The 24,366-nt window shown below is 40.6% G+C and overlaps 1 protein-coding gene across 1 annotated transcript in view; it reads right to left on the bottom strand.

The window, feature by feature from the left end:
* adgra1b (adhesion G protein-coupled receptor A1b) overlaps window positions 1-24,366 on the bottom strand; it is a 134,336-nt gene that overhangs the window by 94,109 nt on the left and 15,861 nt on the right. The window contains exons 3-7 of the mRNA XM_026310056.1: window positions 17,654-17,725; window positions 15,983-16,054; window positions 15,748-15,819; window positions 15,157-15,320; window positions 4,671-4,884 (exon numbers count right to left, since the gene is read on the bottom strand). Of these exons, the coding sequence (XP_026165841.1) occupies window positions 4,671-4,884; window positions 15,157-15,320; window positions 15,748-15,819; window positions 15,983-16,054; window positions 17,654-17,725 (594 nt within the window). The remainder of the gene's footprint in view (window positions 1-4,670; window positions 4,885-15,156; window positions 15,321-15,747; window positions 15,820-15,982; window positions 16,055-17,653; window positions 17,726-24,366) is intronic.

The raw sequence follows: 24,366 nt of genomic DNA, 5'->3' as shown, positions 1-24,366 counted from the left end.
GACGAACAGCAAAGGAATCTATGAGGCAAGTTCCAGAAAACCATCATGCTCAGCAAATACACAAATCAAGAAATCAGTCTGGTACACTAAATACAGTTAGACAGGGGCACACATAAGCCATGAACAAAGCACTGACCTACATCCACAATAAGAGTGTCATTGTGAACCAGGCTGCCCAAGCATTCATTAGGAATATTTATGCTTGTCTGCTGATACTGTTTTTAACAATTTGTTTACAGTTTCAGTCTGTTTCTTCTACCCAGTAAAAGTTCCAAACCTTTTCATCCAGTCTTAACTGTGAATTGTGTTTTATCACAGCTTTGCATCACAAATGCTTCTCAAGTGTTTCCTTCAAAGTTCACATCCAAAGAGAAGCTGTACATATGCATGTAAAGATACATGAAATCACACATGGACATGCTAACTGTGCACACAGACATATGTACTGGGGACACAACTCCTGTGAACAAACTATACCCACTGTATACAGTACATAAGAAGTGAGCTACTAGACTTAACCCACTCCATCCATTATTCTATGCAGTACACTATGTAGATTTTTCACTTTTCTCTATCTGTGTTTAACTTCATCCAATATAACTAAGAGCTTTTACTTTAATTTATTGACTGAAACCAGTAAGCAGTAAAGTGATAAACTCCGAGGTAAATCTTTATGTGTGGACGCAGCAGCAAAACCCTGTAAACAGGCTGCTGAACCCAAGACAGAAAATAAGAAGAAACACCAAATGGAGCAACAGAGGACGTGATTATAAAGATGCATAAGATATAAAAGATATGTGGGGTGAATTTACAGAAATGAAAGTTTATTCTTGTGAGCAGAAAGGTCTATATGGAAAACAAAAAGAGCTTTAGAGAGATCACCAGCAGAGGCACAAAGCAAGAGGCAGAGAGATTTTCCTTTGCCTTCAGTAATATTTTCAAACCAGGTTGTGAAAGATTAGCCTGATTAAAAATGGAGAGGATTAAGAAAGATACATCCAAAGTGTCTGGCGTAGCTAGCTACAGGGCTCTAAAATGTTTGATTAATGAAACATGAATCAGCCTGGTCCCTGTGCTGTCGCTAGCATAGCTAATACTGGGATTTTGGCCTGACACCATTACTCAGCAGGAGTCTGGCCCACATTGCAGAACCATCAGGACTCGTGGGGCCTTGTTTTTTTTTTTTGCTGCAGCTCCCGTCCTGGCCCACCTGTGCCAGCAAATAAGAGGCTATAATGACACAGCACAATGTGAAAATGAGAGGAAGATGGATGATACAAAAATACAAAGAAAAAAGAGTACAAAAATGACAAAGTGATTTAATATCATTTTTGCCTGCTTTAGTAAACAGAAGATCATGACATGCTTTGAATGTCTATACTGGCTATCTGCCTGATGTAGCCTAAAGCAGTATAAGCAAACTTTAGTTGAGAAAATAGCCCCAAAACATTATGGGCTCACCTTCAAAGAGGTCACTTCATCGAGGCTTTGGAACCTGCATTCGCATTGCTGCAACACTGTGCAACCAATCCAGACATGGGCTTCAAACTACGAGCTAAATCCTGTGTATTTAGTCTTTCCCCTCTGCTGGGGAAGGCAGGGCGAGGCTGACTGATTCACAGGACATTTATCCAAGGTGAATGACATCAACATGGGCCATAATGACTAATATATTGTCCACTGTGGCTAAATGAGCATTCACAGCCTCTAGCATGTCAAAGGCCAAAAGCCGTTTTTTGTTACTAAATGAGTGCTGAAGCAGTGAAGTAACGGGACCCTTAATTTCCCCCTCTTAACACTGCAAATTAAAAGTAGAGGCAGATTGTTTTTGTTGGACTGAGCCCTGTTATGCACTCATCAGTTAGCTATGGAAATGATGTCTAATCCAAGCAGGGTTTCTACAGGAGGGAGACATTTTATGTGCCAAGAGCAACATGACCACAGAAATTGCATTATTTGTGTATACAAGAGGAGAGCAGTGGGTAATTGCAAGCGGGAACCCTAATCAGAATGAGTTGGGAGACCAAGCTGGAAAAGTAAAGTCAACATTCTGGAGGACCCATTTTTGAGTTGGGTGAGAGATTGGGTGCAGTACAGTTTGTACTGACAGGACTGGAGAAGTAGGCTGGAACAGGAGGTGACAGGCTCCACCAGGCAGTACACAGCCAACAGAGGGTCAGTTGCATAAGTGAGTGAATGAGTTCCCCTACACTGACACCTAATATTAGAAAATAATAAGGAATCCTACGTATGGAACCAGGGACTTGAAACCTAAATCTCATTACTTTTACATGATATTAGTGGGTTTTATGACTACTGCCAATCATGGCTGAAAGTTGTCAAGTCAAGTCAGGTGCAGTTTATTGCCACTTCAGCCATATACAAGCACATAGTAGTTGTATTCAGGCTGTAGCTATCATTTGCAGAATCGTGCGTCTCTGTGTGTTTATTCTTGTCTTCATAGGGATCACAATAGTTAGCAATTGCAAGTGTTTATTTCCCTCCTCATCCAACATCCCCTGCTGAGTTTGCCACATTGTCTTTTTAATACGACAACACTGGGTGCCAAGTCAGATATTTTCTAATTCTACAAACTCTACACACATTTCATTAGTATCAATGAAACAGTATAAAAATGCTGCATGTTGCTTATTTATCAGTGACTTCGGGGCAACACAACAAACTATAAAGACAGCATTTGCATTTTATTACCTTATAAAGAAGACATGGCAAATGCTGTGACGTATTTACACATCTGTCACGTTGGTTAGATAGTGTAGAGTGTTTATCAGAGCAGCTGGGACCAGAAAAATGCTGATGATGAGCAGTGAGAGTGAATCAAAAGAGTGAAATTGGAGGTCTGAAAACCCAAATAATTAGCTAAAAGATGCTGCCATGCTCAGTAGAGCTGAAGTGAATGAGTTGATAATTCGCTAGTAATTAGATCCCTTTCACATCACACAGTCAGTATTTAAAGCAAAAATTGGTGAAGGTGCAGTATTATCAACAAAATGTCAAGTCAAACAAAACAAAACACATTTTCTTGTCATACTATTAGATACTTGAGTCTATGCATCAACAGATGAATTCCATCCATCCATCCATCCATCCATCCATCCGTCCATTATCTATACCTGCTTATTCCTATTTAGAGTCATTGGTATCAGCTGGAGCCTATCGCAGCTCTCTTTGGGTGAAAGGCAGGGGTCCACCCTGGACAGGTCACCAGTCCATCACAGGGCCACATAGAGACCAACAACCTCACACACTCACACTCACTCCTATGGGCAATTTAGAGTCACCAATCAACCTGACATACATGTTTTTGGACTGTGGGAGGAAACTGGAGTAAGGCTAACCACCAACACACTGTGCTGCCCAATGAATGTATTATTGTTTTGAATGTATAAGTTTAATCTAAGAATAACTTTAAAAAGTACATTTCTTTTTGGAATGCAGTACAAGTATAGAGTAGAACAAAGTCGAAAGAGCATTTCAGTCTCCACCACTGTTGTTAATGGTAGATAATGAGAAGTGAGGGAGAAAGTATTACATTGACCCCTATTGATTAATACCTCAACAAAAATAAACTGTGCCAAGAAACATCACTTCTGAGACACAAAGACACTGAGACATCACTAAAAGAGCTCTTGCTACCCTGTAATCCAATTATTCAAGGCAGTGTGTTCACCATAGGGATCACCGAGAATGTCAAACAGTGAGCTGGTACATAATGAAAAGAAAAAATATTGACTATTTGTGCCGTTTGCAGTCAGGGGAATACCTTCCCAGAAATGGAGCAGAAAAGTAGCTGGAATTCTTCAGGCCAAATAAACCAACAAGAGGTATTGTGGCCCTGTTGACACAGGGAAACATATTTCTGTCAGCACTCCATCAATATTTATGTTAGAGAGGCTGAGTCAGAACAGGCAGTCGTTAAACTAATCAACAGCAATGTGCTCCTGCATCTGAGCCCTGCTGCCACAGCATTACTCCAAATGCATTTACTAGAACACAGTCACATACACATATCCATACATGCAGCAGACCACCGACGAAAACAGAGACAAGAAGGGGATGAAGGCTTGAAGCGGCGTCGTCTATCAAAAAGATGTGGGAAAGCCTGTATTGCAGGTCTACTTTATCACCACAATTATGATTCAGCATCTGTTCTTCTTAGCATGTGATCAGCTAGCGCTCCTCCAGCACTGAGGGAGCGGCTGAGCAGCCAGCCTCCAGAGACAGGCTGCAGATTGCTCTGAGGTGTCGGCACACTGCCAAGCCAATTCTTTCCTGTCCTTTCAGATCCTTATCAACGGCGCCAATAACAAAAGGTAAATCACTGCTCCTATGGGTGAGTGGGAGGCAAAGAGGGGAGTGTATCTGTGCATGTATATATGTTACATCTCTGTCTGTAACCCCTATCAACCTTTATGTGCTGAATGAATAAATGAAAAAAATGTTTTTTTGGTGTTGTTTATAATTGCACACGTATTTGTTTTGCTGTGCTGTGATGAGATTTATTGCTGCAGCTTATTAAACTTCATCTGCTTAGCTTGCCTTACAAACATCCATTGGTGTGTGCCAGTGCAACAGGCCAGTCAACGGCTAATCAGCTCTCAGTTCCCATTCCCCCATCCATCCACTCCACCTCCCTCCTGTGTGTGTACCTCGTCAGCAGACAGCAGTCATGAAGCAGGGTTTCCTCCACATAGACGCCCCGGTGCTCCTGTGTGGTCACCACGTGGCTATTGTGACGCCACCTCAGCTCCACCGACGGGTCCACGTAGGAGGCGGTGCACTGCAGCGGGAGCCGGTCTCCGCGAAACACCAGTTGTCTCTGGGAGGGGATGAGCTGAAAGAGGGGAATCTCCAAAGGTCCATCTGAAAAATGAGGAGAGAATAAAACAGAAAAGTCAGCTTGTGAAGGTAGAGGCAGAGTGGGGTGGGCATTCTTCCATCTTTGAGAGAGAAAGAAAGAGGAAGAACAGAAGTTTTAGGAGTTTTAGGGTACATGCATCAAATGTAATCAGGCCTGCATACATCAGCACAAACACATATTGTACATTCTTAACCCCGTCCACCAACAGATAGAAACACAGCCCAAAAATACTGTAAAAAAAAACACACATGCACACACATTCTGTCAAGGTCACACTCCTCCACTGTCTATCCCACATGTTGTTGCTCAGTGACACAGACAGCAACAGATAAAGGAGAACAGCCTTGAGCACTCCCCTGGACTCTCCTTGACTCCTTACATGTTCACAATGGAAGTCTTCCGCAACAACAGTGATAGGATTACTTACCTAGCAGCTGGCTAAGTCCTCAAGCCTTTTTGCCAGTGAATAAGATAAGGATGAGATTAGAAGTCCAGTGCCAGAATATAGGAGAGGGTTCACTTTTCAGTGAAGCTGATTGATCTAATCATACTGCAGATATCAGAAATATGCAGGCAATGCAGCATCAATAAAAACAAGATGAATCTATGGAGTTGTTGCCTGATTTGACAAGCACAGATTGACCATGTGATTTTATTTTAATATAATTCATAATTTTTTATTTATTTATTGGTTCCACGAATACACCAGTGCCTTGCCAGCTTGCTGTCCCACCCTTGGAGCATGTTTGATCATATAGGCCAGACATTTCCTTGGACGTGCTCCAAAAGAGAAGCACAATCAAATGCTTTGCCTCCACTTGTATTCCAATCAGTTGTGGATGTTGTTGCCATCTGACAGGCAGTTCGATACATGGGTCATAAAGTATTTTACTGCCTCATGCATTAGTCTAAAAACAAAAAATACTTAAAGATCCATGTTGGGTGACGTAGCTATACTGTATGTCCATAGATCACAACATTTCCCTTGAGAAGCACAGTAGATAGCACAAGTGTTTATGCTAATATACTGTAGAGCCCACAGAGCAGTCACAGCTGTTAGCACATGCAAGGCTTTGACCTCAATTTTCACACTAATTCTTAATCATAGGTGCATAATCATAAAGGCCATGCTTTTGAGAGTAACATTAAAAATCTGTCAGTAATATTGGATCTTCCATGATGACATCTCTGTGTAATTACTTGAGCTGACCCTGTTAAGACTGGTAAGACTCTATGATAGCTCAGAGCAACAGCAGCTCAGACTTTGTTATCTCCTGCGGGCGACACACATCAGGAGCAGTATGGTGGCCATTGACTGTTGACTTGGCTGATGCTGATACTGTTGAAACAACGCTTTGAGCCAGGGACCAGAATGTGGCTGCTTGCCTTCACCCGCTGGCCACTGCCAGTGCAAAATACAATTACTGGGTTTGTGTGTAAGTGTCTGTGTGTGTGTTAGACAGGAACAGAAACATGGTGATTGTATCTGTGTGTGTGTGTGTGTGTGTGTGTGTGTGTGTGTGTTTGAGAGAGAGAGAGAGAGAGAGAGAGAGTATGAGAGTATTAGCACCTTGACTTTGTAAGAGCCTTTGTGAGGATACAGAAAGATGTGAAATGTGACAAGAAGTAACTATGGTCTTAATGCAAAGTCTTATTCAACAGCCTGCATGATGCTCCTGGGGAATTTCAAACTGTAGACAATGAAGCTAAACAGGTTCTTCCACTATCTAAAGTATTTCTTTTTAAAAAGTTGATTAACGGGGTCTTTGTCATCTGATAATACCTGCTCTTGGAAGAAACAGGTTTATGAACTAAATTTATGAAGAATAAGAAAAGAAGATGCAAAAAAAAAGCTGAGGCAAATCCGAAAGATGCAAACAGCAAGCCAATGTTTCTGAAAATATTATTTAACATTAAGAGCCGTTGATGTAACATTAAATTTAGTTTCAGTAACTTATCAAAAGGACGATTAAGTTGCAGGGATTAATGTCAGCAGTCTATCATATAAATTTTCCTCCAGATGTATGACTGTATTAATGTTCTCTGACAATTTTCTTCTCCTGTCAAGCTAAACTCTGTAAGCAGTACTTCAGTAAAAATGTGAGTGATTGCAGCTTCTGAAACATTCCCTGAGACATTGACACTAATCTCGCGTTAGACCATCTTTAGAAATCTTTAGATTTTGTTGACTAAAAATAATGTGATTGCCTGTCTAGAGCCAGTGTTTGAGTTTTCTGTTCAGGGCTACTGTAGAAACATGGCAGCACAACATGGCTATCTCCGTGAAAGTAGATGTTCATTCTAAGATGAAGAAAATGCAACAGTTGGTATTTTCCAGGGATAACATGATACTATATTTTATTACTTCTAACAGACCGTTTTGAAAATGAAACGGTGATATTCTGATTGTCAGACTGTATTTGACCTCTCTCAAGGGACCTCATTTTAAAAATGTGTGTGACTCAAGTTCAAAAACTGATAAGTGATGTGTTATTTATAAAAGTATTAGAGGCACAGGACAAGCCAAAAGACACTTGTGCTGCAGTGCATGACATGCTATGCCCGCTCCTTACATCATGTCTGTGCTGTGACTACCATCTCATCAGCATTAAAGAACCACAAGGCCATGGTTAGATGATTCAAACAGATGCCTGCCCTGACCTCAGCACATGAAACACCTGACCCTGGCAGGAAGCTGCATGTGCTCCTCCGTTCCCCCTCATTTACAGGCAGTACCGGCCCTGAATCAGTGGAGGGGCAAGGGCTTGATACTGGAATGTATAGTAGAGACATCTGCTACCCATCACACTGGAGCTACTGGATAAAGAAACAGATGCATCTTCTATGATGTATTCTCATTTAATAATTGGGAAAAATCTCAGTGGAGATACATTAGTATTTCCGATGGTGTGTGGATGTTCAAGAGGGGTCTTTTTATTCCATCCCATCACTTTTCTTTATAACAAGAAGCTAGTATCAGATGCTGAGCTACTTACCTTCCACACCTTAACAAGCCTTAACAAGATCCTGGCCCATGTGCACACCTGTTTGGCATTCCCTTGCAAAGTGAAGCCTTAAGAAAATACTATCAAATAAGTAAATAAATAAATAATATGGTTGCACCACACTGTATCCAATTGAAAATTTCTTGTTGCCAACTGAATAAATAAGGTATTGTAAGATGGAGTTGAGCTGTTAAGAGGTGGATGGATCCAAGCATCACAAGAACGTTATCATTGTAATCCCATAATGGATGCTTTAGGACCTGAAAGGAGCGTTTCTCATTCTACCACTGGATTTCTCTCAAGGCTCTTTGTCTATGGATGACGCAGAATTACCCTGCAACCGCTTTCGATTGTTCTGTGTAAATGAAAAACACATGCAATTAGGATTACACAGAATAACTCCCATATGTCTGTGGTGCTGATGTCTCTGAATGGTGCTGTTAGTGTTTTCAAACACAAGCTGCTGCAGTGGGGAGACCATGTACATGCTGCGGACTGGGACACATTTCTCTTAATGAGTTTTTGGCAAGCTGTCTCACATTATGCATACAGTGCATTATCATATAATGTCCCTTTACTTCACACACATGCACAAACACACAGACAACCTAACACTAATCGATGATTTCCCTTTTCTGGAGCAATACCCTCTGCATGAACCAGATGCAAGAAAAAGAGGATGATTCTATCACTTATGAGATACAAATCCTCTGTGGACTGCAGCTCGGAGCAGGGGGCCAGGGGAGGAGAGGGGAGATCGCTTGTCTGTGCCCAGTCTTTCTGAAATAAAGACAGCAAAACCTCTGGCTCACAGCTTCCAGTCAGTAAAGATGCCATTTTGCTCTGCTTAAAAACTCTTGACGCACTAGCTGCTGTTAATCTTACAATCTTCAGAATCATATAAAAGTCTCAGTTTTGGTATAAATATTAAAATAGCTTTTCATAAATGTGTCTGCCTCATGAAACAAACTATCCTAAGTGTTTAATAATGCTTTTTTCTTTCTTCTGTTTATTTTGCATTTCTGCTGGTCTGCCGTAGGAACGGGCAAACACACACACCATGCTGTGTAATTTTCTTGTATAAAGAACCTCCCCATTTTCTGCGACTATAATTATACAGGAGGTTTTGCTGAGTATACCTGACCTTTTCCACCAAACTCTTGCTGTATTCAGACATTTTCAAATTGGAAACTGCCCAGTTTAACTACAGTCTTCTACAACTGGTCACTGAGTAACTTCAGAGGAATGACTACCAGCTCAACTGTTATATGCTTTGGGCCACTGAAAGAAATTTGAGACGCAGGGGAAGCAAACCTCACTTATTTTACAAACTGAGATTTCTGCTTATCTGTGGATTTAAACTAGTAACCTCTACAGCACATGCTCCTTCCTCTGGTTTTTAAGACCTCTGCTGCCCCCTCCACAGACTGTGCTATAAGACCATTCTCGCCTTGGGCTTTCTATCTGGTTATTTTGCCCTAAATCATTGTCCTATATTAAATGTGTCACACAGGTCACAGCGGGTGGAGAGATAACAGTTGGAGCAAACCTATTATCACAATAGATCTACTTAATCATGTTCTCATTGTGCTAACCACTTGAAAATGCAGTATTGCTGAAATGAAACGGGTTGTTGCTAATGAGAAGTCTCAGGAGGCTAACTGCAGAAAGATATCCCTTATCTTATAGATTTCCTTTTTTGTCAGAGATCAGCAGAATGCCAGGCTCACAAAACCAATCAATCTGGCCTTAGGGCCTGAGCATTTGTTTTTTTTTCTTTTAAAATTTTCTAAAAAAACAAGTATATTTAATAAATGACAATATCCTAGGGTTTACTGGTTAAAGGGTTTATGAATTTGATGTTTATATTCAAGAAAAAAAAATCTATTATCTGTATGACATCTATAAGACACTTACGGAGTTTTTTTCTAAAAAGAAAATCCTGAAATTGTTTAAGTCACATGATGTTTTTCACTTTGGTAAGAATGACACAGCTTTGCTGCTCACACAAAGGGCTGCACTTCAAATCACACAGTTTACTCAGAATAAAGTGCCATACAGGAGTTGTAATTCATTACAGTAATTTCTTTTCCCATCAAAATTGACAGTTGCATTCTGCTTATCTTCAAACATCAAGAAACCTCTGCAGCCTCTTGTGACTGATAAAAAAAAAAACCAAAAGCCATTTTGATGTGTTGTTTTCTGCCACTGCATTGCCTGATAAAATCAACATTGTGAGTATATGCCTCCTCAAACAAAGTAAACTTTTCAGTCACTTTTTATCTGTGTTAACTCTGAGAACTGCTGGTTTTCAGTCTGGCCTCATACTCAAGGACTAATTTCCACCTGGGATGCCAGGTGGAATCAATTAATTAACAAACGTGTTAATTATGCAGAGCATTATTTGGGGACTGTGTGTACACATCCAATTTGATGCTATGAATTCAGGAAAAAAATTAAGCATAAACACTAGAGCAATACTGGGGATAAAAATGACATTACATTTACTGCCATGGAGCATACGTTTGCACTGTGTATTTTAGATATTGATATGACAATTTAAGTATGCCTGTAATTTAAGTTAGCCTTTGTGAAACATGGGAATGTTATGCAGAATATCTCATTTCCTATTTGTACTTAAAAACAAATAAAACATGTTTAAAGCATTGTCAATATATTGTTTTATTTGCCAAAGGAAACATTTTTAAGGTAATGATTGAACACCCTTTACTCTTACATTTACATGAAGTTTAAGAAACGATGAATACCACCCATCTATGTTAGCGTCATAGATAAAGCGAATCACTTTTGTCTTGCAAGCGTGTCGTGTTGTGTGTGTTGTATAGATCGTCTACAGATTAGCAACAGACTAGCTATAGTTTAACACACCTAAAAACTAACTAAACTCTAAACAATTCATTAACTGCTACATTCCGGTACTAGTCAAGTGCCTTTCTATTTTGACCGGTATTTATTGCTATTTCCTGACTTAGCGCTCGTTAGCCTACCGGTTAGCTTAGCTAGCTAGTTAGCTTAGCTAACATGGCCTCTCCCTCTCTCTTTCTTGCTCGGTGTGCCACATGTTTAGTTATTCCTCTGCCTCCTTTAGCGATAATGATACCTGTATTAAGTGTAAGGTTCTGTTAGCCTTGGAGGCGAGGATCACTGATTTGGAAGCGCGGCTCCGCACCTTCGAACAAAAGCCAGCTAGCCTAGCCCCGTTAGCTGGTGTGGAGCCACCGAGCTCAGGGTCTGTTAGCGGTCCAAGGGCAGCTCCGGAGCAGCCCGGAGAATTAGCCTGGGTGACGGTCCGACGGAAACGTACTCCTGAGCAGAAGCCCACGGCTCATCACCTGCCTGTTCACGTTTCTAATAGATTTTCCCCGCTCAGCGACACACCCGCTGAGAAACCGACTCTGATAATTGGCGATTCCATAGTCAGGAACGTGAAAATAGAGACACCAGCGACCATAGTCAAATGTTTCCTGGGGCCAGAGCGGGCGACATCGAGTCAAATCTGAAGCTGCTGGCTAAGGCTAATCGGAAATATGGGAAAATTGTTATTCACGTCGGCAGCAATGACACCCGATTACGCCAATCGGAGGTCACTAAAATTAATGTTGAGTCGGTGTGTAACTTTGCTAAATTAATGTCGGACTCTGTAGTTTTCTCTGGACCCCTCCCCAATCTGACCAGCGATGACATGTTTAGCCGCATGTCGTCGTTCCGTCGCTGGCTGTCTAGGTGGTGTCCAGCAAACGATGTGGGCTTCATAGACAATTGAGCCACTTTCTGGGGAAAACCTGGTCTGGTAGCGAGAGACGGCATCCATCCCACTTTGAATGGTGCAGCTCTCATCTCTAGAAATTTGGCCGAGTTTATTAGCCGACCTAAAGCCTGACAATCCAGGGTGGGGACCGGGATGCAGAGACTCAGTCTAAAACGCCTCTCTGTAGTTTCCTTAGAGCCGTCACTCCCCTCAAACCACATTGAGATTGTGTCTGCCCCTCGAACATATAAATCAAATAAATCAGAAGTTAACAGAAGAGGAGTTATTCATAAAAACTTAATAAAAATTAAGACCACTCCTCTTATTGAACAGAAAAACAGAACTGTCAAATGTGGATTATTAAATATTAGGTCTCTTTCATCTGAATCTCTGTTAGTAAATGATTTGATAACTGATCACCAAATTGACCTACTTTATCTTACTGAAACCTGGTTACAGCAGGATGAATATGTCAGTCTGAATGAATCAACCCCCCTCAGTCATAAAAATTATCATGTTCCTCGAAGCACAGGTCGAGGTGGAGGAGTAGCTGCAATCTTCCACTCAAACTTATTAAACTTTCATCCTCAGAACAGTTATAACTCATTTGAGAGCCTCACTCTTAGTCTCTCACATCCAAACTGGAAAACACAAAAACCAGTTTTACTTGTCATTTTGTACCGTCCACCTGTTCCTTACTCAGAGTTTTTAACTGAATTCCCTGACTTCCTGTCTGATTTAGTGCTTAGATCAGATAAAGTTATTATAGTGGGAGATTTTAACATTCATGTAGATGTTGAAAATAACAGCCTCAGCATTGCATTTAATTCTATATTAGATTCAATTGGTTTCATTCAAAATGTTAATAAACCCACCCACTGTTTCAATCACACCCTTGATCTTGTTCTGACCTATGGTGTCGAAATTGAACATCTAATAGTTTTTCCCCCAAATCCTGTTTTGTCAGATCATTCTTTAATAACTTTTGAATTTAAAATGATGGATCATGCAGCGTCTGGAAGAAAATTCCACTACAGCAGATGTTTATCCGACAACGCTGTTAATAAATTTAAGAAAATGATTCCATCTTTATTTACATCTATGCCAAGTATAAACATAGTGGAGGGCAGCTGCCTTAATCCTACTCCCTACCAAATTGATCATGTTGTTGACAGCGCTGTAACCTCACTGCGTGAAACGCTTGATTCTGTGGCCCCTCTGAAAAAGAAGTTAGTGATTCAGAGAAGACTAGCCCCATGGTATAATTTACATGTTCGTACCTTAAAGCAGGCATCGCGAAGGCTGGAAAGGAAGTGGCGTTCCACAAACTTTGAGGAAATTTTTCTAGCCTGGAAAAACAGTCTACTAACATATAAAAAAGCTCTCCATAAAGCCAGAACTGCATTACTATTCATCACTAATAGAGGAAAATAAGAACAATCCCAGGTTTCTTTTCAGCACTGTAGCCAGGCTGACAAAAAGTCACAGCTCTGTTGAGCCCAGTGTTCCCTTAGCTCTCAGCAGTGATGAATTTATGAGTTTCCTTACAAATAAAATCACAACTATTAGAGATAAAATTCAGCAGATGCTTCCTCTACCTGCCATAAATGAATATTCTACTACAGTAGCTCTTGAATCATCTGTAGGACCTCAGTTATGTTTAAACTGCTTCTCTCCCATAGATCTCTCTGAATTTACATCAGTAGTTGCTTCATCGAAATCATCAACGTGTCTCTTAGACCCCATCCCGACTACACTGCTTAAAGACACCCTGCCGTTAATGAACTCATCTTTATTAGACTTGGTAAATTTACCTCTAGTATCAGGCTATGTACCACAGGCCTTTAAGACTGCAGTAATCAAACCTTTACTCAAAAAGCCTAGTCTTGATCCAGGAGTCTTGGCTAATTATAGACCAATATCCAACCTGCCATTTATTTCTAAAATCCTAGAAAAAGCTGTTGCTAAGCAGCTATCAGACCACTTACACAGGAATGAACTATTTGAAGATTTTCAATCAGGATTTAGAGCACATCATAGTACAGAAACAGCACTGTTAAAAGTTACCAACAATCTTCTCTTAGCCTCAGATAATGGACTTGTTTCTATACTTGTCCTCCTAGACCTTAGTGCTGCATTCGACACCATTGACCACAACATCTTATTACAGAGACTGGAGCAGGTGACTGGTATCAGAGGAACAGCGTTAAAATGGTTCCAATCCTATTTATTGGACAGATTCCAGTTTGTTCATGTCCATGATGAACCTTCCACTCGAACAAAAGTTAGTTATGGAGCTCCACAAGGCTCTGTGCTAGGACCGATTCTGTTCACCCTGTACATGCTTCCTTTAGGATATGTCATTAGGAAGCACTCTATTAATTACCACTGCTATGCAGATGACACTCAGTTGTATCTATCTATTAAACCTGTTAACACAAACCAGTTAACCAGACTTCAAGCCTGCCTAACTGACATAAAGGCCTGGATGACCAGTAACTTTTTACTTTTAAACTCAGAGAAAACAGAAGTCATTATATTTGGGCCAAAAAATCTCAGAAATAACTTTTCTAAAATTATAGCTACTCTAGGTGGCATAGCCCTGGCCTCCAGCACTACTGTAAAAAACCTTAGAGTTATTTTTGACCAGGACATGTCTTTTAACTCACACATAAAACAAATCTCTAGAACTGCGTTCTTTCACCTGCGCAACATTTCCAAAATTAGGAGCTTCCTGTCTCAAAATGATGCAGAAAAACTAGTCCATGCATTTGTTACCTCAAGGCTAGATTACTGTAACTCATTACTATCTGGATGTCCCAATATCTCCATAAAACGCCAGACACTCTGTACTTTTAAGGCTAGACTTAAAATCTTCCTCTTTGACAAAGCATATAGTTAGGGCTGGCCTCAGGCAACCCTGAACCATCCCTTAGTTATGCTGCTATAGGCCTAGACTGCCCGAGGACCATCGGTGCACTGAGCTCCCCTACCCTAACCCCCCCGCCCCCCCTTTCCCTTCCCCTCCCCTCTCTTCCTCTCCTCCCACCTCATGTATATTCCACCATTGAATGTCACTAAACTTGTGCTCTCTCTCTCCCCTAGTTTGTGCTCTCTCCCTCTCTCTCTGTTCTCTCTGTACCTTCTGCAGGTGTCCCTGGTCCTGGAGCTGTTTATCGCTGATGTGCAGTTACTGGTCCCACCAACTTGCAGTGTCTATTTGTTGTTTATTGTTGCTGTTCTTTTCTCTCTGCTCTATCCACTCACCCCAACCGGTCGAGGCAGATGGCCGCCCAAACTGAGCCTGGTTCTGCTGGAGGTTTCTTCTTCCGTTAAAGGGAGTTTTTCCTCTCCACTGTCGCCAAGTGCTTGCTCATAAGGGAATTGTTGGGTTTTTAGTTTTAGTTTTTGTAAAGTGCCTTGAGATGATTTGTACTGTGATTTGGCGCTATACAAATAAAATTGAATTGAATTGAATTGAATTAATGGTAAATCCTTACCACATTTGAGCTGCTGTTCACGTAGGTTGCGAAACTCCAGGCCGTGGAGGTGGGTGGGGAAAACACACACCGTGTCGTTGCCGATCCTCACCGAGTTGCTTCGAGCCCAGAGGAGCAGCCATTTCAGCTGACAGTCGCAGAATAAAGTCTCAGTGTGGAAGTGCCTGACGGAACCAGCGTACAGTCAGACTGTGTATCTGTGACACCATCAGCCACCATCCACTGATTTCATTCATTCAGTCTCTTCCTTCAGGCAATTTCAACACAGATGTTTTGATGTCGTAACAGGTAAACACAGGTTTAATTGATAACATTTATGATGGTTTCTTTCCATTTATGTGTGACAGTTGCAGAGTGCAGGTATTGTGTATGCTGAATCACTGCCATGGCTTACAGGCCCACCTATGGGGAGCAGAGCCTGCCTTAATGTCATTAGATACACCTGTGATTTTCCTGCTGTAACAGAAGATATCTGCAGTGAAAACAAACTGTACCTTCCTGACTTCTAACTTTGCCTCTGTACACAGAACAATAAAATGATGTTCAATTTAGTTTAAATGAATGTGTTTTGTGTTTGCAGGTTTGTCTTACAGCACTCTCAGAGCCACGAGGTGTGTGAAGAGTCCCATGGTCAGAGTGGAGAAGATGTTCCCAGATAAATTCCTGTTTGAAATTAAAAAAAGGAAAAGGAAAATTCACATACAGAAAGAGGCCACTCTTTGCAATCACTAAAACCAAATTACTATATTTTGTTATACATTTTTAAAGCCATGCAATTTGAACATAAGGCAGTGAAATACATGTTTCCAATTTAGGGATTACTCACAATTTTGAGAGGTTGCCCAGATCAAGAAACATTTCAGGGGTGAGGCAGCCAATCCTGTTGCTGGACAGGTCCCTATAAGGATGAAAACGTAAAGAGAGAACATTCTTCACTTCAATTCTTGAACATACGTTTTAGTAATACTGCAGCTAGGACTCAGACTAGGAATCAACTGCAAAAATATGTGTCTGTGTTGGTATCTGTTTTCATGCATACTTGCCTTCTCAAAAAACAGTGAACTTAAAGCTTTGTTAGTAGTAGTGCCATGTTCATTCAGCTGTTCAACTTCCCGCAATATCTGTTTTCACCTTTTGTAACCTTTTAGTCCACACATAGCCATTGTTGGCACACACAAACCCACATACATGTGCAAATGCAGAAGGCTTCTGTATGCAAGTGGCTGAGTGCTGTCACGTCTGTGCCCTCGCACTCTGTAATTAAAGAGCTGCTTTACTGGAGCAGCTGTGGGAAAATAAGCAGAGCACTCAAGTAATCACCAGTTGGGGAGCACTTAAATTAGCACTCTGCTACTCCCCAAGCCTGGCGCACACGCGCCCCGAATCAACATGGCTAACTCACTGTTTGCATCCCTGCCAGCCCAGATCCCACTAACTATCAGGCTGCAATCATGTCACTCACTCTAAAGCCTATATGTAGAAGGGCCAGGAAGAGAATAATTGCTGAGAAAATTACTCTAGTAGAAGGGTCCACCAAAAGATATTGGAAAACACTCTCATTCTCAAATAAGTGTTACAGTAATAAACTGAACATTATGGGTATGATGGGAAATGTGCCTTTAACAATAGATAATCATATTTTAATACATTGGGCGGCAGTACCATCAGAAGTTCAGTGCTAAATCTGAGTGAAGAAAGTTAATGACGCTTTCTTTAACCAATCAGATCCCACTTTGTCTCTTGGCTGCACTTTCAATATGTTACACCAACATTAAAATGTGCCAGTAATAAGTGCTGTTATAATAGTTTAACATAACATAATTGATCACTGAGTAATAAACACAAAGCGAAACTGTGTTTGAGTAAATGCAAGATTTGCCATATTGCAACTAAAATTAGTAAAACGTATGTCACTTTTAATAACGCTAACGTGAGCATGGCACCATTGATGAAGAGGAAACCAGGCCTGCACACTGTGCTCATGATGAGGAAATGAGCAGTTTGTTTCCAGTTGCTGAGCAGTTCAAATTGCAGTTTGCACCAAGCTGAGAGTTTATTATAGTTTTTATTATTTTTTATATAATTTTATCTTTTATTTGTATATTTTATTTATTTTCCTTAAAGAACTTCTTCAATTGTGAAGTAATTAGTAGCTTTGACAGAGATTCATGTATAATAAATAAATCTTAGTAATACCCTCCTGGTTTTACCTTTACATTACAATTACCAACCAGAAGTGATGTTGCACAAGATGATTGACCAAAACGTTTAGCTCATGCACACAAAATCTCTATCATCCTTTTGCCACTGTGACTGAAAAATGTTCTATTGGAATCAATGAATTTAATCAGAAAAGGCTGAAATAGTAGTTTCTGCCCTTTTGCCTCAGTTAAACATTTTTGCCTTCTTTTCACATTCCTTCTCATTGACACTAAAGCCACTGAAGTTGTCCCAATGTCCCCTGGAGAAAACTATTAAAAGGCTTCATCATACTTACAGTCTCCGCAGGGCCAGCAGACCACGGAACGCCCCAGGCTCCACTGTACTTATCAAGTTATTCCTCAGGTCTCTGGAGAAGAGAAATGAGAGGGAAAGAGAGTCAGAGACAACTCTTAAGAGTGATAACTGATCTGTCTATCTATAAATGGAAGGACTCCATTTATCAAGCTATAGGAATAAAGAAAATTTAAGCTATGGATAAGGACAGCTTTGAGCAATATCACCACAAGAGAATCCCAAGTGCCATTTTTTTAATTTGTGCTGTTTTTAAGTACATTTCAAGTTTAAATGTTGCTTTTGTTCATATGTTATTGCAATATGGAAATGCAGACGCCATTCATTAGTGAGTTAACTTGCACCTGTTACTGTAGCTGGACAGCACAGGCCATTTCCTGCATGCTTTAGGACCCAGACCACATCCAGCCAGGAGGCAAAAACACACATGCTGTGGTTTTAGCCAGGGACTCCTTCTGCACCCCCACCGCCTACCCCAAAACCTCTGACGCTACTAAAAATGGATCTCAGAAAAATCTCCTCTCTGGTTTTCTCTGCAAGCCAAAGAAAACTTCCTGAAATTGTGTCCCTGGTTTCCTTTAACTCTGTACTGTATGTCCAATGTGAAGAGAATGACAAGAAGGGTAGTGGCTTTTCCAACCGTGTAACTCCTTTTTAAATAATTGTCACAAAGGCCAGATCAGGACCAGCCAAAAGAAACAAAACAAGACCATCAGGACTATCAAAACAGCCGCTATAGCCCCAAAGTGAAAATAAAAGTTATACCAGAGTTCTCTATTTGACATGTGGGACAATTTGGAAGCAAAATTCTCCTTCTTACCTAAACAAAGCAGAAGCTTAATAACTCACTGTTCCACTGCAGACAAAGATTTATTTGTGCCATACAGTAAAGCTGAGATTCTCTAGAGCCTAGAAATATGGGTGTCTACACCACTGCTACTTGTTGTACTGCATGAATAGCCTCAGCTCTGATTGTTTTACAGTAACTGATGTTAATTTGCTCAATGTAAAGCATTAGTTACACATACAGAAACCCAGCCATCATTAGCAGAAGAAAAATTACTCCCATCTAAGGTTAATGATCTGTGTCTTGTGTTAAATTGTTTGGTCCATGGTTAAACACACTTTGTCTGCACCATTAGGACTCCAACACATTTCTCGAACCAGGCTTAGACCAGACATACAAAAAATACACATTAATGCATAACCTCCGTGCACCTCATATTTATTTTTCTGTTTGTTCATCTCAGGGCATTAATGCTTATTTTTAACCTGGTATTTATTATTTGGCATGGCATGGCTTGGTTTTTGGTTTGAAGTTTGCAAACTCCTCACAATCAGAATTACTAGTGAGGCTTTTTCTAGACATCCTCAAGCATTTATCATTCACACAGCAAGGTGTAGTACACCTTATGAAAAGCACTGAAGTTGCCTTCCTGAGAAATTAACCTCCTGATCTAGTCAGGTCAGCCACTGGCTATCTCTTATCTCCGTGCTCATCTAATCGTGTCTCTGATCATGTAGAATATGCTACAAAAGAGTAGGTGGAGGGTGGAGGTCAAAAGGTCATCTGTTGTGCCTGCAGCTCCTCCTTTTATCCTAAACTGTCTCACAGCTCACTGCTCTGCTGTCTGTGAATTTCCTAAACGTTCAGAACCTTCAGCCCAGTTTTCAGAGGTCAGTGCTACTGTGCTGTGCAAGGACTGTGTCGAGTAATGCTAAACCCAATTTATAATGTAGAAAAAGACAAGCAACTGCAGAGAAGATCATATGAGATATTTTTAAATGGCCTAAAATAACTACCAATGCTACTACTAAAATCAATAAACAGAACATCTAAAATGAAATATTAAAAACAAAATCAATTCAAATTGCAGTTTTGAATCTTTTCGATGAGGTTCCTATCTCTTTATACATTTAAACGCCCTGTCATTATCATATACTGCTATAATAATATTCACTGAGAGAGTGATCATGAATATGATTTTTGTCATCATGTTGTTGACTCATTATCCACAAAATGTGAATGTCTTGTTTGCTTTACTGGCTTCCTGTATGAGGTCATGTTTTAAAGCCACATAAAACAAAACGACAGCATCACAGGCAACACAACAACCTTTTATAGTCATCAGACCTGAGCCAACAGCTATCTGCAAATAAATGTAATAAATTATAGTTGTGTGTTATAAACTGCTGAAGATCCAGATGGGTGGGGGCCATTGCATAATACAACAGACAGAATGCCAAAAAGTTTTAAAAATCACAGGAAGCTATTTGAAAGTGAATTCAGCATCCTTTTCAGCAGCCTTTTCTGTGATTAACTGTCTGGCATGAGCTATAATGTCCTCTGTCAGTAAGCCCCCACGCATCTGGTGCTCCAAACAAGATAAAACAAGCTCTAAGAATTATTTGCAAATCATCCATCATGTGTGAAGGCAGACACTGTGGGTCTGTAGTGCACCAGAGGCCTAGCTTATTTTCTGCTATTTGATGTTGGCCCTGGACAAAGTCTGACTGGTCTTAAATTATATTCTGAACAATCTGTAACTTTATTTTTCTGAAGTACAACACCTCCTTCAGACACAGAAAGGGGAAGCAGTGATGGTTATGACCTCAAGAGGTCTCCCCCTGAGTTTCCCTCTCCTAACCTTCTGTAGGCAAACACATAAACAAGGCCCCTGCTGTATTGACTGTAACTTACATCTGCTCCAACATAATCCAGATGTCTTGTCAATAAGTTAAATTCCCCACATCACCTAGATTAACACCCATTCAGGTCCCATCAGTCCATTCTCTAAACAGCTTGTCCTGTTCAGGGTCACAAGGAGCTAATTAAAGCTCACATTAAGTGAGGATGCCCAAAGTGGATCTATGAAATCTAAGCACTGACTGATGATAACTTAAAGGTGGTGTGGTAAACAAAAGAACTGGCCACACACACACACACACACACACACACACACACACACAAATGCACACATCATAACTCCTTCTAGGGAGACCTGACCCACATATCTACTGTAGATACAGCTGGAACAGCTCAAATCAGATGAATGTTTAAACAATAATCATTTTCTACTTCCTTAGCTCTATGTGTTTGAAGAGCCGGAGCAGCCCTCAGTATAAATGCCACCATTTGTGGTTAATGTTTGAAAAGCTACTGAAGTTGCTTTCCAATTAATTTAAACTGCACCATATGTCTCAGCCTGCTCAATTTCTCCAGAGCCATGTGACCCTGAGGATATCAGACACTAACAGGCAGATTCCTCTCAGAATCTGGTGTGATTACCAGATCAACTTGTCACACCGACACGGAGGTGTGCACACACTGAGTATAAATACACACAAGCACAATGACCAGACCACACACGTGCTTGTAGGCACTGCCTCTAGACAGAGCATTGATTTCGCTTTGATAACAAAACAGTAGGGTGTTTGATCAGACTAAGTCGTATGAAATCCATCTGTGTTGATGTAACTATCAAAATACTGTCAGATTTACAAAAAGTCAAATTCCACAATAAAAAAAGGCATGAGGAAATAAAACGGAAAATTCCTGCATCCACTTGTGCACGCAACCAAATGGAAAGTGATCCTGCATTCCACAGAAAACGCAGTTAATAAAACAAGACAAAGACATCCATTATTATAACTTGCATTATACTTCTCAATGCCATGCAGAATGTGTGTGTGTGTGTGTGTGTCTGTAAAACCACACTGTTTACAACCAACAGTTGCCAACAACATCTTTACCTGTTACAGGTAAAGATGTTCATCCCAAGTTTCCTCACAATACAATCCTAGATCAAGTCTCTTAGCTCGTGAGCTAATGCATAAAAACATGCCCCAATGCAATTTCAATTCATGGGGCTGAAAGAAATATGAAATGACATTATTTGCCTGTTTCACACAAATTTTTATTAACTCCCAAATGTGGCCAAGATTTGAATTTAAAAAATATTGCAATTTTATGCTCACTCCAAATAACTGCACTGGAGGAAAGAGTCATTTTGACCTTTCAGTTTAAAATAAACTTTAAACTCAAAAACTGAGGGAATTTACTTTAACAGTGTTTTTTTCATGACTGTTTACTGCTCAGTGCCAATTACCACAGAAAGCATTTTGAGACTTTTTTACCTTTCTTTTTCAGACACCTGTCACTCGACCATCTCACACAACAGATAGAACCTCGTGTTATCAAATGCGTCAGTCTACGTCAACTCAGAGATCCCCCCCTGGACCCCTGTGTTCTTTATGCTTCAGGACTTTTTTTTTATCTCTTTGTTGTTTAAATCACACAAATCCATGTTATTCGGATGTTGCAAAAATGTCACTGTTATCTGTAACAGTAACCCCCGTGACAGCCTACATCGTGGCCAACAGCCGCCAGGGATCCAGGGAGAACGTAACCTGCACAGCAGTGAGATTTAACCTGTCTCACAGAAGCAAAACAAAATTATGCACGGAGAGAATCACTGGCCACTTTGTGTACAGACACACAGTACCTGTGGAAAGGTATCCACGCCAACATGCACTATAAAGACCATCCCTCCTTCAGATGAACAAGCTCTGAGTGGGGTTGTACACAGTGTAAGTAACAGCCACATAAAGCAGCAAGACCAGAGTGAATCCCAAGTAGTGTCATTCAAACCCATGCTGGACACCTGGCAAATGCAGACATCTTCAACATCTCTAGCCAAAGCAGTCATCTCCAGATGTTTCAAGTCAACTACCATCAACTTAACTACCTAGAGAAGTCTCCTATGTGTCCGAACAACTACCACCCTTTAGCATTCACACCTACAGCATCATCATGAAGAGGCTGGCTCCTCCTCATTACATCCTATCCCAATATCTGGGATAGCTAGGCCTCAGTCCATACCTCTGCACCTGGGTCCTAGACCTCCACACCGGTTGGTTAGTCCAGATCAGCACCTGCACCTCCTTTTTCCATTGAAAATGAACAACTGCATTAAACTGAGCCCTTTGCATTGCTGGTGGACCTAATCAACAACAATGAAATCTAAGACTTTCCCTAATTATTCTGTGAACAGAGGAGATTATCACTGACTTCAGGAAGACACAACCAGGCCACACACCATTAGCCATCAGTTGCATCACTGTAAAGAAGCTAAACAGGACAAAAAAGGACAATATTTCTTCTGAGTACAGATCACAGAAGGTCTTGGCTGAGCATCAGCATGAAAAACCCCTCCAAGAAAGCACAGCAATGTCTCCACTTTCTGCATTGACAGTTGACTGCAAGCTTCCCTCCACCTGTCCTCAACATGTTCTATGGAGGCACCACTGAGAATATCCTGACCATCTGCCTCACTGTCTGCTATGACAACTGCAAAGTCTGACAGTACCACAACAAACTGAGCATAGCACTTCTCTCTTCTCCAAACAAAAAATTCATGTATACCCGCAAGACGCTCAACATCATGTAGGACCCCAACCTCCACAGCCTCTGTACCCTCTTACCAGCCAAACACAGGCACCACAGTATCAGGGCCTCCTCTGTCACACTGTATGAAAACTACTTCCCCCAAGTTGTGAGGAGCTGAAACAGCTTGCTTGCAAAAATGCTTGAGATTAGCACAAAACTATGACACAGACTAACACGGATCCTAGTGGATAAATATTACTGACTGATCCTTTGACTTTCCCTCTGGCACTACCATGAGGTTAACATTTGCAGTGTTGAGTGACAGGTCTCAGCATGTTGGATAGATTGCCAAATTAATAACATTCCCATTAGTGTCAGATGTACTTTATGTTTAGTGCTAATTAGCAAATGATAGAATGCTGATAAGCTTAATTAAACTGGTGAACACTATAAATGTTTTAAGTGTTTACATATATCACAGTGTTAACACTGTACATGTTGGAATGGCAATGTTAATATTCAGGTTTAAGTAAAATGTCAGAGCTGCTAGAATGAAAACAATTAATATTTACAGCCTAAGTGAAGAATTTAGATTAGACTAAGATTGCCCTGCAGTATATTAGTCATTGTTGTTCATCAGCACTGCAACTGGAAACAATGCAGCAAATCCCCTTATTTTATTTCTTTCACCCTCCCCGTAAAAACTCTGCCATTAACTTGACTAAGTTCATGCTAATGCCTGATGGTAATGTGGAATCTGTTTATTAAAACCATTTATTCATGTGTTAAATATTCATGGGTCCGTTTGCAGATGCTTTGAGGGAAGGCCTGACCACAGCAAACACTCACTGAGACAGATAACCACATAAAGGATTGTAAATAAATATGTGTTGAAAGCTCACTGAGGAAGGGAGAAAAGGCGGACAGTCAGACAGTTCAGTCTAATTAAACAGACTGAATGTGTACGCATTGTGGCAGGCTTGTAGCTACTGCTGCCAGAGCTTTACCCGGCAATGGCCGTCTCTGTGTGTGTGTGTGTTGCATGATGGAAATATTACATGCAGTACAGGGTACAAGGACCCCAGGCCCTGTAAGCATAATTTCAGCTTTCTTGCCAAGACACTTTGCACAATCAAAGAGCTTATTTGAACCAATCATGACTCAGAGTAAAGCCAGTAATATTGTGAATAAGTACTGTAAGTATTGTGTCCCAGTATATATAAAAATGCAGCTATAAAAATGTTTTTAAAAGGAAAGAAAAGCAAATTGTCACTATATATATATTTACATTCGTTTCCTAAATCTTT

The sequence above is a fragment of the Mastacembelus armatus genome, chromosome 15, assembly GCF_900324485.2.
Source record: "Mastacembelus armatus chromosome 15, fMasArm1.2, whole genome shotgun sequence".
Lineage (NCBI taxonomy): Eukaryota > Metazoa > Chordata > Actinopteri > Synbranchiformes > Mastacembelidae > Mastacembelus > Mastacembelus armatus.
This window is presented reverse-complemented; position numbering and strand designations above follow the sequence as displayed.